This window comes from Phaethon lepturus, unplaced genomic scaffold (assembly GCF_000687285.1).
Source record: "Phaethon lepturus isolate BGI_N335 unplaced genomic scaffold, ASM68728v1 scaffold11781, whole genome shotgun sequence".
NCBI lineage: Eukaryota > Metazoa > Chordata > Aves > Phaethontiformes > Phaethontidae > Phaethon > Phaethon lepturus.
In genome coordinates, this window is record NW_010518569.1 from 54,640 (window position 1) to 73,706 (window position 19,067).

The 19,067-nt window shown below is 39.4% G+C and overlaps 1 protein-coding gene across 1 annotated transcript in view; it reads right to left on the minus strand.

Annotated features, from left to right (window-relative positions):
• Window positions 1–19,067, minus strand: part of VAT1L (vesicle amine transport 1-like) — a 56,263-nt gene that overhangs the window by 24,848 nt on the left and 12,348 nt on the right. Inside the window, exons 4-7 of the mRNA XM_010296781.1 lie at window positions 12,019–12,161; window positions 9,664–9,767; window positions 8,378–8,433; window positions 6,394–6,588 (exon numbers count right to left, since the gene is read on the minus strand). Of these exons, the coding sequence (XP_010295083.1) occupies window positions 6,394–6,588; window positions 8,378–8,433; window positions 9,664–9,767; window positions 12,019–12,161 (498 nt within the window). The remainder of the gene's footprint in view (window positions 1–6,393; window positions 6,589–8,377; window positions 8,434–9,663; window positions 9,768–12,018; window positions 12,162–19,067) is intronic.

A 19,067-nucleotide genomic window follows, 5' to 3' on the forward strand; every position in this document is an offset into this window, starting at 1 on the left:
TTAGTTATAAATGAACTTCCACTTTTATCATGTTACTCTAGATTATTTTGCATACCTTGAAGAACAAATACAGGTTCTAAATGCTATAGAAGTCACTTGACTTCAAAAAAGGTGTAGTTTGTTCAGCTGCAGAATGTTTTCATCAAGCAGAAAAGAGAAAAACCTGCACATGCCATTATTATATAATCACTAAAAAAAAGACAGACATGAGATGGTATGTAGTATTCACAACAAGGTAGCAGTCTGATCTGATATTATCAGATTGCCCTCTTACTATGTTAAAACTAACTAATGGGTCAATTTTCTCTATGTCTTACTATAGTGATACATGAAAGGCTTTTTGCCCTAAAGCTAAGATCAGTGAGAGGCATGAATAGCTTTTGATGAAATTAAAGTTTCTTCTTTAGAGAGTTCACTTTATTATTCTGCTGTCATAGGTTTGATATTTCCCATCCCCTGCCCCAAACACTGCTCATACCTAAAAGCATACACCAAGAGGGTAGTTTGTATGAGAGGATGAGTTCAGTGGAAAACAAACAGGTTTACTGTACCTGAACCCTTTGAAGCCACAGAGCAGTGCTAAAAACAGACATATTGTGACGGCTTTGCCCTCCCCAAGGCGTGCTATAAATTCTGTATGGAAAGTGTTCCTTTGTCCAGTTCTTGTCACTGGACTGCCACTTGGTAAGGCTGTGACCTTAGATGTAAGGTTTCTACTGTTATCCTTTGCGTGCTAATAACATTGAAAGCTAATGCAGAGAAGAGAAAGTGTGTGAGAACACCAAGGTATGAGAAAATGTTTCTCTTAAAGGAAATTATTGTATCAGCAGGTATTCTACAATGTTACTACAGTGTGATCAGTTGCACCGCACTCCTTTCAGGGTTAGGTTCTCATACACAGCTTGATTTTTCCTCAGCAATTTACTATAGAGAAAAGCTCTGGCTTCAAGACAAGGGAATCCCACTTTTATAAAAATTGCACTTACAGCTAGACACACAACATCTCTCATAATTACTGAGCCAAACAAATTGCAGCTGATGGTGCAGTGATCCTTACAAACTAAATTAAGGTACAGGGCTCTTCCCAGTCAAAAACATTCATTGCACAGACCATGATGCACAGTCATTAGCGTCCTCTGATACTCACATCAAGATACAAAGGGCTTGATCCATAAGTGTTTTAGTGCCTTGATTCCACTGATTTCAATCACAGCTGAGTGCCACAGTACATTCCTGGATCTGGGATACAGTTGTTGCTAAGTATTGTTCATACTTATTTTCTAAGTAAGGAGTTGCTAAAGACATGACGACATTGCCACTACAAAACAGTGAGATGGGGTGATGTTCAGTGCCTACTATAAGGTACCAGCTTGATCTTGTAATATTATCAGATTATCCTCTTACTCTTCAAGAATAAGTAGCAACTCTATTCCACAGGTTTCAGTATCTTCATCATTCTTACTGGCCCTAAGGCAGTGCAGGTCTTTGATACCACTATTACTACGTAAGAGTGCACTCCTTTAAATCATCTGAGATAAGAATGCAATGAATCCTTCGGTACCCAACACAGACCTGTAGTCAGGATGTTTTTCTATAATCTCACTGGTGGTCCACATGGACCAAAATAGCCCAGATCTGAAAACTTTCTGACATACTGAGAGTCCTTTTTGCAACAGGTAGTCTAGCATGAGGGAAAGGGGCCTACAAATATTTTCATGACCTAGACCATATTTTGGATTGCCACTTTCGTGGCTGGCAGTTCACATGCAAGAATTTGTGAGTTTTGTTTTACATGCTATCAGTGCTACTTTTAACTGCTGTAAATCACCAAAGAAGGTGCATATAACTTCTCTGTCAATAACCTGTTCTACCTTGAGTATATATTTTCTTTTGCAATTATAAAAAGCCGAACAAAACAGACTTTTAATAGAAAAGTGCAATGTGTACATTTTTATTCAACACACTGGATTTTTAAAGAACTTTCAGTTTTCAATCCTGTTTAATAATCTAGAATCATCTACTGGGTAAAGCCAAAGATTCACAGACCCTCAGGAGAATGCTAACGCATAAATGCACACTACAAGTTAATCAGAATGAAGAAGAGTGACTAACTGCAAATTAAGGATTAGTTAAGTAGTTACTAACAAAGAAAAAAACCACAAAGCTCAACAAATATTCACTGAATACTAATTCTGTTTTAAACTCTCCTATTTGTAATGAAATGCAATCTTACCAATCAGCTTGTTACTACAGAACAGTATTTTAAGCATCTACACATTATCTCATCTTTTAAACACTTGAACGCATAAACAAATAGCTGCAAAATAGTGAGACATCTCAACAGCTGCTAATTTATTGTATGACTTCACTCATCTCATAAGGTATAATTCCCCAGTTAGACTTCCATTTATAAGTATCTATGGATTTTATTACTGTCTCTCTTAGTTAAATCTTTCTTGCATTAACATCATAAAATGGCTCTAATGGCCTACTTGAGAACAGACTTGACTTTACTAGGACCTATGCATGTAAACTTGAAATAAAAATTATCCTTCCCAAGCCAACAGCAACAGATAACACAGCAATACAAGTAGTTTTGCTCCATAGCAGTAGTCAGTAGTCTAGATCCTGATCTCCCTTATGTCAGCAATCATCTGGTGCGCTGAAGAAAATGAAGTCACTTCTAAGTTTCCATCCAGAATAAATTCTGCCCCACTCTCTCTTCAGTCACAAATTCATTTAAGCAGACTGTCCTGAAGAGACAGGGCAATCCTCATCCTAAAACAGAGGCCAGTGAAACTAGGAGTCCTTCCATTGGCTTCCATGGCCTTTGGATGAGGCCCTAAAACAGAGAAATCAGAACACCAAAGGGGACCATATCCCAATTAGAATCATCTCAGTGACACTCAGACAAACCTTCATTGTTCAACAGGAACAGTACCAAGCCAAGTCAAAGAATTTCTGAACACTGATATCTTGAGTATTACTCAACAATCAGCTAGACATCACTTTAACATACACTACAACGTGACAGACAAATGGGAATCTAACAACTTTCTCTAAACCCTGTATTACTGCCACTTGAAGCACTTTAAAATGCAAAATCTCACTGCAATTACAATAGTCTCTAATCAGTATATTCTTTTAAATTCAAACTGTGTACTCCTGCAGAAAGCATTAAGAAATAAATGCTGTTCAAAGAACCATACCAGGCTTTCAGAACAATGAAATCTCTTTTTACACAGTTCACAGAGACTTAAAACAGACACAAAATCTTTTTCTGGCTATTCTCACAAGCACTAGAACACAAAGCCCTCAATTTTGGGGTTATCATGCAAGGAAGTGGTCCTGTAGCAACCAGCCTTAAGCAGCAAAGGGGAACACCACTGTAGATTTAACTCATTGTCTTCTAAGACTGCAAAGATGCTTTTCAGCTCTGATACGTAGATGGCTATTGCAACTGAAACAGGATTGAAAAGGTAAGTGTTTGTACTGCAATACCATTTTGGAAGAAAACCAGGTGTATTCCATGTTAGCTTTTGAGAATCTGCATTAATCTGTGAATTTATATTTGCACAAAGAAAGAATACATGAAAACAAATGCAGAGTGAAAAAAGCAACCCGAAGGGATATGTGGGGATATGCCTTTCATATATATAGATCAAAACATTTAAGTATGGTGATGGTACATTTAGGTATTTAAGATTAAATATTTGGAAAGGTGTCCCATTGTTGAGGCTCCTCTTGAGATTTTTCTGTAAAATATTTTGATTTTGCATGTCACTTACTGGATCCAAGCTCATCTCCACAACAGAATTAGTAGTCAGAGGACAAACAGATGCTCATATGAGCTTTTGGAGAGGGTGATATTCTTGCACCGAAAACTATTCATTCATTTTCAAATGCCATGCACGGAGTCCACCTTTCTGTCACTCTAGTTAAACATACTTATTCCCAACACTCCTATGGGTCAGGAAATTTCCTCAGGAAACATGAGCAGTAAAAATTGGTCATAGTGGTTTAGTCTCTAATGAAGACTACTGAGAATGGTCAAATGAAAATGGACATTTGGAGAAAATCAGGCTCACTCAAAGGAAATGAAAAGCAATCAAAATGCCAAACTCTAAAGAGGGGAGATGTTAGAGCTGTGGAGTTAAAAACAGAAACCTCCCAAAACAGAAAAAAATACATCCAACCTTTCTTCAGTCCTCAGCTATGACACATTTTTCTGTATATCATATTAACCTGAGAATCAGCCCTAAGTTATATTTATACCCACAAAAATATATGCCCAAAATGTTAATGTCCTAAATATTTCAGTAGTACTTTGCAATCGATTAAGGACACCTCTAGCACTGTTATATCCCTGAATGTACTAGCCAGACATTTCCTTTGTAAATCACCAGATAGCTCATGGAAAGTGAGCAGGCGTGATAAATGAGCTGTAGTTTTCTAAACCGTGCTTCTTAACAGATGTATTTACACATTTCACAATCTAACGGTAGGGATGCTGCATGTTACTGCCAAATGTTAGATTAAATGTTATCAAACAGGAGGCTCCCAACAAATTCCCATCATGTTGAATATTAAGATCAGCCTGCCGTGTGTAATTTTTCATGTTATGTCCTCAATCAAGATTTTTTTAAGCTAATTGTTACTGTTTTAATTATCCTTTTCTTACTTATTAATACATGAAAAGTACATATTTACATGAACAAAGAAATTGCAGAATGCTTATCTAGAGGCTTGTTCCACTTAAATTTTTAAATTACTTTGTAAGCTTAATTTGATAATTAAATAAGAAAAACCCACATCAAAAACCTAAATCTGATCTCATTTTAATTTTACGCTGCTCTTCAAAGTGCCTTCCCTTTCAGACAACAGCAGAGGATTTTGCCTCGTCTGAGCCAGCTGCTCTGTATCACAACATCTGATTTCCCTTAAGCAGTTTGATGGTGAGAATTACCAAAATGGCTGAACGCCACTCCCGTGCCACTGGCTGGTAGAACCCCAAGGTGTTACCAAGTTGCTGTCAGTGACAGTATGGCCTCAGGCAGACATTTTAGAGAAACAGGACGAGATTCCTGAGGAAGTTGTCATTCCTCTGTTTTGCTGGAGAGGAAAAGGTGGAACCTGTATCACGCTGGACCATTTGCATCTGCTGTAGCACATGAAGCAGCACACTGGGGTACACTGGGGCAGATGTAGCGATGAGCACAACCTGAGGCAGTACACGCCTTGTGTAACCTGGGCCAGGCACATACAAGCCCCAGTGAACACGCAACGCATCCTGCTCCAAGAGTCCCGCCACACAACTCAAGATACCTTACCTGTGTCCATGACAATGGTGGTGCTTTAATGCCACTTGAATAATGAACAACCTGCTGGACTCAAAGGCCTGACCATAGGGCATTCAAAATCTTAATAAAATACAATATTATTGATGCATTAAGTCTGATGGTTACTCTCTCCTCATGGATGCATGGTAATACCAGCTAACGTGTTCAGACACAGAATTTTGTGGCAGCACATTCTGAATAGCAACCACACAATGATACAACCACATTTCACATTCAGCAGAGCCCTTGGAGATCACGCATCTTAAGTGATGTGTCAGGCTCAGTGCACTTCACAAACACATAAAACAAACATTAATCTGGCAATGCTACTATAATCATGCTGTTTCTTTATATGTTAATGTCTGTTCACACCTTGAAAAATACTTGCGTTCATATATCAGCACCTAAAGTCTAAAGGTCTCAGGAAACAGTGCTCTGGTGAAGGGGCTTATAACTGCCCAAGCTATGATCAGATTAGTTTCTTTACATGTCTTCAAGGAGAGCTGAGCAATTAGAAGGAACAAGAGAACCAAAGAAAACACACTCCACAAACGTAACTTACATTAGAAGTGATTTCTGATTTGACTGCCTGCAATACATTTTCAGTAACTTCCTGAAAACCTCCAAGCTTCCAAGGGTTGCTAGCACAAATGTAACACTGAAACTAAAGCCTATGTATTAGATCTTTTCCTCAGAATAGATTTTAAGTTTTTTTCAATTATAATGTCGGCATTTCATGTGGCATTTGTTGGTCACATGTTTCATGCACTTGGGAAACGTAAACCATTTTCTAAGACTGAAAAACCACATTTATTAGTAGTATTTTCAAGAACTTTGCACAGAGCTTTTGAAACTCCAGAAATATTTATTAAGAGAAATGTGTGGGTAACTCTAGATCATGGAATTTCGGAATAGCAGGGGCTTATTTTAGTTTGGGCACTAACTAAAAGGCAGAATATATTAATAACTAGAAAACATATTTAAATCTAATTTCACCTCTAAAAGTGCATATATTTCAGAAATTTTGAAATGGGGAAAGGAATTTTGCTCCTACCTCTTCCAAAGCCCACAATGAGTCAACCACAGGCTTGATCTTCTTATTGTTATATAGATTTAGGAGTTTGTCCATCACACCCTTGATCAGGCCACCTCGATTCTGTTTGAAAAGTAGATTCAACAGGGAAAATCCAGCAATGACTTTGTTCTCCTCATACAGCTTGATAGGATTTACTTTCTCAACTTGCCACCACTGGAAAGCAATAAACAGCAGCAGGGTTAGAAAAATACTTTTCAAGAAATGTACAGGAAAGTTCACAAGAAAACTGTCTGGGCAGATGTGACACACAATACATCTGTCAGATCTGAAGCAACAGCCAAGAGAAGCAGTAAGGGTTTTAGTTAAGGAAGAGGCAAAAAAGCATGCAGCTGACTGACATGTGGAAATAAATACAGACTTGTGCTGCCTGAGATTAGGGCGCTAGAAGAATGGTGAACAGATTTGGTTTTAGGACGTGGGTCTAGAAGTAAGGAATTTGGACCTTCCTTCTTACTTCTGCTATCCTTCTTTGTTATCTCAAGAGAGCCATGCAAGCTTCCCAAACGTTCGCAAGCAACTCTTGCTACTGCTCTTCTTTCAAAAACAAGGAAGCCATGCACTGCTTATCAGCTTCCATTTCCTTTTCACCCATTATTATGTCTGTGATATTTGAACAAGCCTCATATTATCTAATGAAATTATTTTATCTCATTTAGCCCAAGAGCATACTTGAGACTGAGATTCCGCTTCCTAGCAAGTTTTATTTGCTAGGAATAAGCAAATTCCGTATTTTTTGGAGTCAGTTTTTCATTAAAACGGGTCAGTTTTTCATTAAAATTTTCATACTATTTTGATGAGTTAATTTTACAGTATAATTACATAAAGAAACAAGTTATACTTTTATATCAAATTTGATCTACTGTTTTTTTATTAATTCATTTTATTCATATGTATTCTGTCAATAAATACCAGTACTATCTGAAAAACGTTTCAGTCAAAATTCATTTTATTGGGCCAACCTACCCTACAAATTACGTAGGGATCTGGGTATGTTTATATTAACTGTAAAAAGGTTGCACAGTAAAGATTATCTTGTTTTAGTTCACAAACGCCTGATGATAACACAGATCGTGCCATTACAACCATTAAGAAAATGTCAGAGGCAAAGAATAGCTTCTTGCTACAATCTTTGATTTATCTTGTTTTCAACTATGTTGAGACTTTTGAAGCTAATTTCTCCTGGGAAGGAGTTGTTGCTGGAAGGTGTAAATGTGCTCTTGGCACAAAGATCGTATGATAGGTCTTCAACCAAGATTTGACCCTCTGATTTTCTTGTCTGAAAGAATCACTTTTTTCTCGCTAGCAGCTTATGTGATGTATTTGTCCCTTTTTCAAATCTCCAGGATTTCTGAGCAGGTTTTTTGTTGGTTTTGTAAGCTGAAGACAAAAAATGAACATCTGAATTTTGGATTTGTCATCATCATTTTGGAAACAAATGCAACATCATCATCTCCAGTGTCACTGGACATAAACACAAACAACAGAAAAATGCATATCTGTATGGAACTATCTTCTAAAAAGCTGGAAATGACTGGACACAAGCTCCATCTTAAAAGATACATCACCTTTACTATCTCCTTTAACTCACTGCACTGTCCTGACAGTGTTTTCAGATACGAGGTACCTACAGGATACAGTTATCCATATCCATGGATATGATATTCTGCCGTAAGTAAGTAATGTAGTCTAACTTTAAACTTAGCTGTAGAAGAGATTATGTCTGATAGCTAACAATTTAAATATGTATTGCACACAGATCCAATTCCTGTCTAGCTGTCATATCAGAAAACATGTCAGACCACACTGCAGTCAGAAAAACGGTTTCTTTAGCAACATCAGAAGTAACAACTTAGTAGAGATAAATGAGAATGATAAAGACGAAAATGCTACAGAAAAACTGAAGCTAGAGGAAAGAGCAGAATCACAGCACTGGGACACTTACTGATTTTGCAAAACTGAAGAAGCTTTTAGTCTCCCCAGTAACCATGTTAGATGAACCTGTAAAAGATGAGTATATTCACACACAACTTTTTACATGCTGACAAGAAGACCATTTATTATACGTAAAATCATTTCCATTATTCATATTTACGAAAAAAAAGTTCCCCAGGTTTAAAAGGGATTAGTAGACATCCTTACATGTTGGTAATAAATAACGAGAGGCCAAGGTGACTGAGCCCTACAAGCTTATAGATATTCTGAGATGGCAAAAACAATCTACCAAATCTTCCAAAACCAGAAACGGATTAAGCGCTACTAGGCATCTTGACACTGAAACTCTTCTACAGCGCTCTCTCCTCCTCTGCAGTAAAATGCCACTTGTCTCTGACACACTAGTGTATAGCACTGACCGTCACACAGGTGTCCCTGCTCCGTGTCTGTGAAGATGCATTTATCTGACCACTGCACGTGTGAACATAGATGCATTGTACACTACAACCTGTTAACGAATGTAATGACAATTCACTGGCAGGGACTTCGTTACAAACAGGCACCCAGGTTGGCTTGTACAGTCCAAGCAGATATCTGAGTGACAACACGTTCGTTGTTGCCACCCTGCTACCTAGATGAAAGCCCAAGGAAGCAGGTATGCTTATCTACGATGCCACTGCACCTTCCACTGCAATACAGATACATTATTAATTTCAAAAGTTTAGCAATGCCTTCAGCTGTCCTCCTACAGAAGCTTGTCCTGCTTTATCAACACACAACACGGCAGCCTGACAGAACTGCAGGAAAGACATGTTTACTCAGCATCTGGAGCAGTCTATGTACATGAACGGAAATCTGTGAACAGAAGCAGCCCAGGCTTGAATTCCTCAAAGTTCTATCAAATAAAAACAACAGCATTCTTCCTAAAATCCTCCTCCAAGCTTCTCTCCCACAAGAACTATACTAGAGTTGCCTTGGCCACACTGTGATTCCTATGGTGTGTAGAATGACAGATCCAAGTCTTCTCCTACACTTCTCCTGTATCATCAATAATGTTTAACAATCTGAAACATATGTTCACTTTTTTATTTTAAGAGTTTCTTTGTATTACCTATTGTTTCTCAGTAATTTAGTCCATGCTCAGCTTCACTAACATCCTTGACTGGAAATGGCCAAATTGAAAAAGTATAACATTGCAGCCTCCAGTTCTGGAACGAGTGGCATAGATGATTTTAAGAAATTTTAAGCTTTGCAAAGCTTTAGTTTTGAAATATGTAGCCCGCTTTTTCCACTCACCATATAAAATGTAAGTCCCAAGTGGTTTGAGAAGACTGAGGCCTTTCCCAGTATTTTCTCCACACAGACAGTCCAAAACAATATCTACTCCATCTGTTGAGATTCTAAAAAGCAAGAAAGAAATCTCACTTTGCAATAGGATCCACAGGACTGGTCAGCCAGCACGATACAGGCTGATTATTAACTTAATACTAACATTTTCCAGGTACTTTAGAAAGGACTCTAAGCATGAGGCTTTGACTACATGAAAACCTCATCAAAAGGAAATTCAAAGTCATTCAATGCTGGAACTCGAGTTTGTTTGGCTAGCCAAACCAGGCCTTTCAAACTTAGAAGAGTGGGAAACCATCTTGTTCCCCCTTTTTGAGGGCTTTCAGTAAAATTATATTATTGAAAAACAGGTGATGGATATAAAGCTCTTTTTCAGTGAACGCAAATGTCAGAGATTGTTGGGGTTTTTTTGGTCAATAATTTCATAGAGAAAAAGGACATTTTTGTTATTCACATAATCTTATATTCTTTTTCTGAATTCATAAGGAAACAGATCTTCTCCTAGCTTCTCCTCGGATAAAATGAGGTCCTCATAAAGTTATTTAAAGAGTCTTCTGCTACAGACTTTGTTTCAACTAGATACCGTCAGCAAGGAGTTAAGTCAACCATGAAGAGAAGTCATCAGGAGCTAGGAACCCAGCTCTAAGGATAGAATTAGGCCACATTATAGAAAAAAGACAGTATTTACACTATTCCAATAAATTCCTTGCATATTTATAATTTTCCAATAAATAGCTTTGTGAATGCAGTGCCACTATGATGCTGAAGAATAAATAAATACACACAAATATCCCGATTTAGTTCTTTTTTTCCTGGCAAAATAGGAGTGGTGTCAGGGAACTGTCCCAGAAAGAACTGTCCTGATGAAGGGCAGAAAGAGCCAACATTATCTGCAATCAAAAGTTATCAGAAGTTAAAGGGGCTTTATTGCTTTTTTTAAGCACTGATTTCTGTTACATCCGTTCCGACATCACAATACCCCCTTAGAGCAGATCTTCTTGCTTCCCCTGCCAAGAGTTAGGATTAAGGTTGGTGTTGAACTCTGATCAATGTTTTCAAGTGTTCTTTCTTGCTGAATCAACATTTGTAAAGTTGGGATTTGCTAGAATTCAGTCTTCATCTCACCACAGCAATTTTCCAAGGGCAGCAAAGCACTTAGGTATGCATACTTCCCCAAGAGAAAGGCTATCAAAGGGATGAAGAAATGTGCTGCAATTTTTCTGAGCTGTAAGAAAATGGTAGAGGTGTCATCTGCTGGACAAGTCCTATCTTTTTTGATGAAATTTCCCATATGGAAAAACTTCCCTTTGATATAAAACATCTTTTGTGATGGATCATTTCAAATGTCCTCCTAAGCCATTGTGAGTGCTGCAGAAACAGTAGCGAGACACCCTGCTTTCTCCACCAACACCAGTCGGGATTGATAACAGCTCAGACAAAAGTCTGCTATGTACTGAAAGCCCTCTTCGAGGGCTAGTAACCCTCGCACTAGGAGACCTTCTGAGACTTTGCACGTCACTCTGAGGAATGTCCGAGTTTGACAGGAAGCCCGTCAACTGTCCTACCTTGGGGTGCCCCTTTGAGAAACTTCTTGGCTTACGTCCAGCTACATAATCTAGTATTTTGACAGATACAAGATGAAGGGAAAATATTATTCTTATCTGTCTGACAAGCAAAATAAAAAAGACTTTTTTTACTAAGATTTTCTTATCAATTCTAAAGTTTTGCCACCTGTATCAACATCACTATCTAAAAATGGTTAGACAAATTGGAAAACAAAGTATTTGAAAGCATGTAAATAAAAACACACATGATGACTTCAAAAGGCAACAGGATGATTCTAATCTGAATGCAAACAAACAAATCTAAGGATCTGGAATTAAAACAGATGTGCTCTGATATCAGTCCCTGGCAGAGGATAAAAACCCAGGCAGATGGAAACACACCAGAGAACTCCAAAACCTGGGTAACTTACAGATCCACTGAAAATGTCTTAGTGCGCTACAGTGAGCTACTACATAAGCAGATCATAGCAAAGCACATACTTCTGTTAAGACCTGTATTCTTTTTCACTTAATTTACTTTGCTTGCAACAGATGTCCAAGTATGAACATGGACTAACAAAGCTTATGTTGCTTATAAATTGGGAGGTGCTTGCTATTTTATCCCTTCTAGTGGATGGATGGAATATTTGTTCCCAAATTCACAAATGTAATCTCTTCCCACAAATATGATCAGCCCAGTGTCTTTAACAGTATTTTGCCAGATATTATACAACCCTTATTCAGGAAAATAAAAGATTACCTTTTTACTTCTTGAACATAGTCTGCATTTCTGTCAAACAGGTGAGTTACTGAGTCTTTGATTGCTTCATGTTTGAAAGACGAAGCTGTTCCAAAAACAGTAACATTGGGAATAGTTGAACAGAGCTGAGCAACAGCTTGACCCTGCAAACACATTATTTTGTTAGTTCACTGACTTGGAAGTTCGTTGACAGACTTTGCAACTGCCAGTTCACTCATGACACAGCAAAATCCAAGACCAAACATGTGCAAGGACTACCCAAACTAATTTCTTGCCAGTGCAATGCAGTTCAGCCACAGGAAAAACAAAACAAAACAAAACAACAACACTTAAATCAAAAGGATATTCTGAAGACAAAGCAACTGCAGGGCTAGTGAATTTAATCTAATCAAAAATTGTATTGGAAAAGAGTTCTTGCTCTTTTAACAATGACAGTGTAATTTAAGGGAAATGGCATTAATTTACAAGGACCACCAAAAATGATTATTCAAAGAGTGCACGAGAAATATTTCTTATTCCCTGCTTTGCATCCTATGTACATTTCCCCCAGAGCCCCCTGAGTAATGTCAGCCATCCTCTTTGGACTTCATACCTCAGAACAGTGTTGACCACTTCCACAGAGGACTGAAACCCCCTCTGCTCATGGGGAAGGCCTTGCGGCATCTGATGCCAGAAAAGAATTTCTGGCCAATAAGGTAAAAGCACTTGGCTCCTCTGGTACTCAGGTACAGCTTTTATTGTTCGGCTGTTTGCAGCACTAACGCAGAGGGTCAGTCCCAATACAGCAGGTAGTCTGCCATTACTAAGCAATCGTATTTTCTTACGGTTGCCAGTTGGTGTAACAAATACTGCAGCGTAAAACAAATCTGGTTTATCTCTTATTAATAACAGTAATTATTGCTGATACAGGTCTACTTAGGCCAGTGACCCAACCTCAAAACTGATCAACAGCAAAAGGGAGAAAATGGCCTCGAGCATGTACAGGGAAATCATTCTCCTCGTATATCCTCTCAGCTTCCACAACTTCCACGTTGTAAGCTTTGCTGATGTTTAAATGAGCTTGTAGGAAGTTCTTGCAGCATATAACATGCAAATTTCATGTCACTTTTTTAATTTCTGAGCTTTGAAACAGAACCATGATTTCTTTCAAATGCCATGATGAAAATTACAATGCTGAAAAAGAGAAGCCATCTTGCTCTGACAAGCAGGCCCAACTCGGCCCCATCCACACAAACATACACATGCATCCACTCACACGCACAGGTATTCAAGCCGTGTAACTACTCCCAAGTTAGAGTAACTGGTACAAGAGCAAAAACTTGTCAGGGTAGAAAAGAAGTTCTGCAAAATATTTCTACCAAAGCTTGCTTTTGCCCTACTTCATGCAGGTATTTGCCCAAATTCATGGAGGTGTTCCTTAGGATTTCAAGCGGGTTGGGGTAAAATTCTGAGTGGAAGTAAATTTGCTGGCTGGAGTCATGGAGGCAAAGATAGGGAGAGGATTCTACCTTCACGGCAGACTCTCTTCCGGCTCATGTTTTTCAGAAGACAATAGACAATACTGAGATGCCTCTCTGCCCCAAAGCAAGAGTCCATGAACAATTCCCACCTTGCAAGCCCTCTGCACACAGATCCCTGCCAGAAACAAACGGAGCAGTGTGCTCCTGTGAGCTCACTGAACACAAACGACTGGAGAGCTTTCACAGAGGAAGACACGGCCTCTGCAGGCACCTCCTATAGGATGGAGGATCTGGCATCTGGGCAGGAATCCAGTGGAGTCAAGCAGATGCCATGTCAGTGTTTAGGTAGGACTTGGGGTGTTAGAAAATCTGCGCACTCAAATGTCTGTACTTCGGCTTTCTAGCTTTGAGCCCCAGAAAGCTTTAACTTCGCAAAGTTATAACCTCAAATTTCATGAGTCTGAGAGAAGAAGGGAAGCGCTGCATAAATGCTGAGCCATATGGATTGCAAAAAAGATCCTAACAGGTCATCCCTTTACAACCCTGGGTTTTGTTTTACTCTTAGCATACTAACAAACAGAAGACAGACTTTTGGTAGCCAAATTCTGCCTCTTGTCGCAATGACATTATTCCCCTGGAGCTAGCACGGTTACACAGATATGCCCAGAAGCATGAAATGGCACTATCATTCTAAAAATACTAACTGAGAGAATTCAGCAGATTCTTACTTACATTCACACTCAAAAGACTGTAGTTTGTAAACTGTATGCATGACCAGTAAAAACATCCGTGGATAAACACATTTCTATTCATTCCAGCCAGAAAACCTGATTATTAGTACGTAAACACTAGTAATCAGTGCTTGGGTTTTATTTACAGTAGAATAATTAGATAGCCCTGCACACCCTCGGGGTCTTGGCATACTCACATATAACGCTGAATATAATTGCTAGTGACAATCCTGTGAACTGAACATCGCAAGACAGGACAATATATATGGTGGCATGCAGGAGTTTCAGATTGGTTTCCTACTGGGTTAGTCTGTAAACAGCTACACAGCAAGGCACAGTTTATGTGATCCTTTGGACAGGTACCAATAGACACAGAGAGGAGAGCAGGAGAAGGGATGCATTCTCATTCTAACTTTACAGAAACGGAATAGCACAGCAAACTGAACAACCCGTCCAACAGCTCAGAGAACCTTATACTGGGACCCAGGTATGACTGCTCGTTTGTAGCATGGTAAACCAATACCAAACATAAATGACCTGTTTTTTTTAAAATCATACACCATTTTCCTGGGTCGAAATCCCTAATCTCTTAAAAATCATACGAAAATCCATTCCTGAGGGGCCTCATCTCAAAAGATGTAATGTCTCCTGGGAGCAGAAAGTTTCACTCTTCTCATACTTCATTTTTCTATTACCGTCTCATTCTAAAGCTGAGGTTTTAGCCTCCACAAATATTGTAACATAAAATTACAAGAAAAATTAATCTGGATTTTATATGTCTCCTTTTCTTAGTCATTTTCATTAGCAATCCTCTTTTCTCGCTTTCTGTGTCTCCCAGAAAACCATCATCCACAGTGATTTAGATAAGTCTGTATTTTATAATGTATGCGAGTTGAGTGAAATTCTGACACTATCGATCTATTCTCTACTTAGTTTTCCGCATTTTCAGTCTAACTTGGGAAGATTAGGAGTAATGAGTATATCCCAAATCAAAAACACTGAATGTTTAAAAGGTCAAATATTTGAGTAGGAAACATGTTGATTTTTATCCTGCAGAAGATGATTTAACATTTAACAAACTGACACTCAAGTGAATAGGAGAGAAATGCACGAATACCCCAGGCTGTATGTGCAAAAACTATCTTCTTCCTGACTCAAACTTGCTAGTACACTCCTCCCTCCCCCCACAGAGATAAGCTTATCTAAAATCCCACATCAGAATACCTTCCAGCTTTCTGTAGATATTTAAAGCCTAGAACTGACTCGTATGACCAGTACTTTTATAGTTGGATGAACAACATCACTGAAGTATTTTGAGACAATTCCACAAAATACTCTTCTACAGCTTTCTGAAGACCTTAATTTGACATTGACTCTTACTTATTTTTGTACAAAGTATTCTTAGTATTGATATTTCAGAAATCTTGGAGTAAAGGCTGATACTGGAACTTTCATGCTTTCCCCAACAAAACAGGAGAATTTAACTCAACCTATGAACTCAAACATTTCACTAATTTCTGTGGAATTCAACTAAGCTCCAAAACAGCACTGTGGCTATGCAAGTCACTTCTAAATCTCTTTTCTAATCCCTCAAGTCATTTAGCTACCTCTGGATTAGTAGCTAGCGTTTAGAGGGCTATACATTTTAATTGCAAGTATGTGGGGCCCTGGTGTTCAGAATGGCCACAGTTCACAAATGAAGCATGCACAAAGGGTTTTGCAGCTGGAAGGAAGAACATCCTCTTCCCAGGGCTGTGGCGGGGCAGGCGAGGTATCCATGCCGGCTCCTGTCCCACCGCACACTCTCGCCAGGAAGCACCCTTGGATCACAGGGGCACACGAGCCCTCTCCTGTTTTTAGATTCCAAAGCCATTCCCCTCCTAAAAACTGCTTTGTGGTAGACAGAGACAACAGAGCTTTCTGCCTCCTCCCTGCCCAGACAAAACAGCATCATCTCTACTACTAGCTTTCACCACGGAGACCACATGGATATGGATGCAGGCACCATGTTATCAGGAATAATGTATGAACTCTCAAACCTTCTGAGAGGGTGTATAATTTAAAAAAATGAAAATAAAACTCTTCACATATCTAATTTTTCATATATGATGCAAATTTCTGCACATAAGTACAGACCAGATACTTGCATCCTGAACCTGGGAAAATTAATAAGTGGCAAAAGATAATTCTCACTTGGACAATTATTACTTGTAACAGGGTTTAGCAGTCTTTAAAAAAAAATGCTTCACTGAAGGGATAGACATGGTTATAAAATATTTCCTTAAAATGGAATTAATCTCCTTTAAAATACATATACTACTTATCATGCAGAACTCCACATGGTGGGTCCTCAAAGAAATTAACAACTTGGACTAAAGCATTCTGTGAAAATGAAGCATGTCTCCTAATACTGGATTTGGCATAGAAGTCTCGTGTCTCTTTAGCTGCAAATTCTGTTTGATGGATTCCTTTTCAAGGTATCCTGTCAATTCATAAAACCAGTATGTTGGATCTAATCTACACATATGTCTATTACAGAATTTATTATAAATGGATATGTTTGCAGTACTTTTAAATCCAGTTGCTTTAAAACTTAAATTTCAAAGTCAATATAGATCTAATTATCTTCTTAATATTAGTTTAACACTGGATAAAATATAAATAAAGTGTATAAGTTAGCAGATTTCTGAAAGGGTATGACCTAATGGCACAAGCCAGACCTCAGTCTGATGTGCAAGCTGTGCACTGAATTACAGCAGTTGCAGATCAGTATACTTTCAAGAAAGCTTCTTTTTTGCTAGTATGTAAACTGAGCCCAGCTTTATAGCATGAGAGCGCAAACCATCTACAAGATACCACCCTGCAAAACTACATCTATTAGAACCAATAGCATCAGTGAGAAACTATACTTTCTAGGGTATATTTTAGCAGCCCAAAGGTGCTACAGCAGTTTTAAAAAAAATCATTTAGACTTAATCTTGCACAAGAAACCTGTCTGGAACCAAACGTGAGGAGAATCCACATTTTCAAAATGCTTAGATGTCACATGACCATATCTGAAGGTGGTACGAAGTACACAAACGTAGTACGAAAACTACAAAACTACAAAAGACGACATCTATTAATCTCCTGGCATCAAGGAAAATTTTCTCTGGTGTTTGGAGAAGTCAGACACACAACACTCCATCTCCTGAAGGTGGTGTTTTTCCAATTACAGCAGAGGAAATTGGAAACCAAACACTAAGGTAAGCATTGCGGAGCGGACAAACTGAAACGCGATTCTTGAAGAAGCGTAAGGCAGCATCTGCTACACTCAGAGCACCACAAATAAGTTTTGGAGTAGAGGGAGGGGAAGAAAGAGTCACCACGAGATAACGATCTCTTTTACCCTCAAAATCTCTTATTTTCTGCAGCAATTAGCAGGGTGTGTTTTTTCCTACGCCCTTGCAAAATTGTGCAGCTGAGGCGCATTCAAAAAACTCGGGGCTGAATCTCCACCTGGTCTAAGTCCTCTTCAGTTTAGTGGAGCTACGACAACATACCCCAGCCAAGACCCTCACCCAGAGGATATAAGCTCTCTCTGAAAAGGCAGAGCAGCCAAGGCAGAGTTAAGCACTGCCCGTCTGTGACATGACTCAGCGGGGGATTCAGGGAAAGGACGTCCTCTGGAGAGTGCAGGGCTTCGGGAGGCAAAAGGAAAGGCCTTCAGAGACTGCAGCCCGCTTTGGTCAGGGAAATTGCTTTTTGTGTATGACTCGCCAGGCTTTTGTGTTTGATTAACAGATTATGCTCTGAGGCAGCGTCTGCAAACAGGCTCAGCCATGGCACTGGGACTCTCCGGAGCTGCTGAGGGAGCACATCCATTGCTTTAGAGGCATTCAGCAGCACGGGGCAGCTCGGCGTGGAGATACCCTGTCCGGCAGTGAGTGAGATAGCTTGGGTACTTAAAGCAGCCTAGACTTGGTTACACAGAGCTCTGTGTGAGCTGATTTATTCCTTTCCTTGGCTGCTGGAGATGAAATAAGAGGAAAGCACTTCATCAAATGCAGAACGGCTATGAACTGCGAATATGAAAAGAGCAAGTGCAGTCCTGGGAGGTATCAGCAAAGACTTCAGCAAAGTGGGGAGTATGAATGCCATTGTACAGAATGCTGGCCAGGACCATCAGAAGAGAGGAGTAAATTCTAATTATTCACATTCAAGAAGGACTGACTCAAACACGAGTGCTATATAATGTGCTCCTACCTGCTAGGTGCAGACAGACCTGAATTCAGTCTACCCATACAATGTTTAAAAGGATCAGGGATGCTGTGACACCTATTATAAAAGGCGTCACACCTGCTTACTGCTGCTTTGCTGCCAACCAGCTCAGAGCCCAGGAAATGTGTATATATCTGCCTGGACCAGAGTCTCTAGGATGACCAAGGAAACAGACACCTAACCTTACAAAAAAGGTACCAAGAACAAACCAACCTGCTTTCAACCTGAAAAACACAGGCCAAGGAGCAATTTGATCCTGTGCTTGTTCTAGCCATATACACACGTACATCCTACCAAAAAGATGCCAGGTGGCCAAGAAGGCCAACAGCGTCCTGGCCTGTATCAGGAATAGTGTGGCCAGCAGGAGTAGGGAAGTGATTGTGCCCCTGTACTCGGCACTGGTGAGGCCGCACCTTGAATACTGTGTTCAGTTTTGGGCCCCTCACTACAAGAAGGATGCTGAGGTGCTGGAGTGTGTCCAGAGAAGGGCAACGAAGCTGGTGAGGGGTCTGGAGCACAAGTCTTATGAGGAGCGGCTGAGGGAACTGGGGTTGTTCAGTCTGGAGAAGAGGAGGCTGAGGGGAGACCTTCTCGCTCT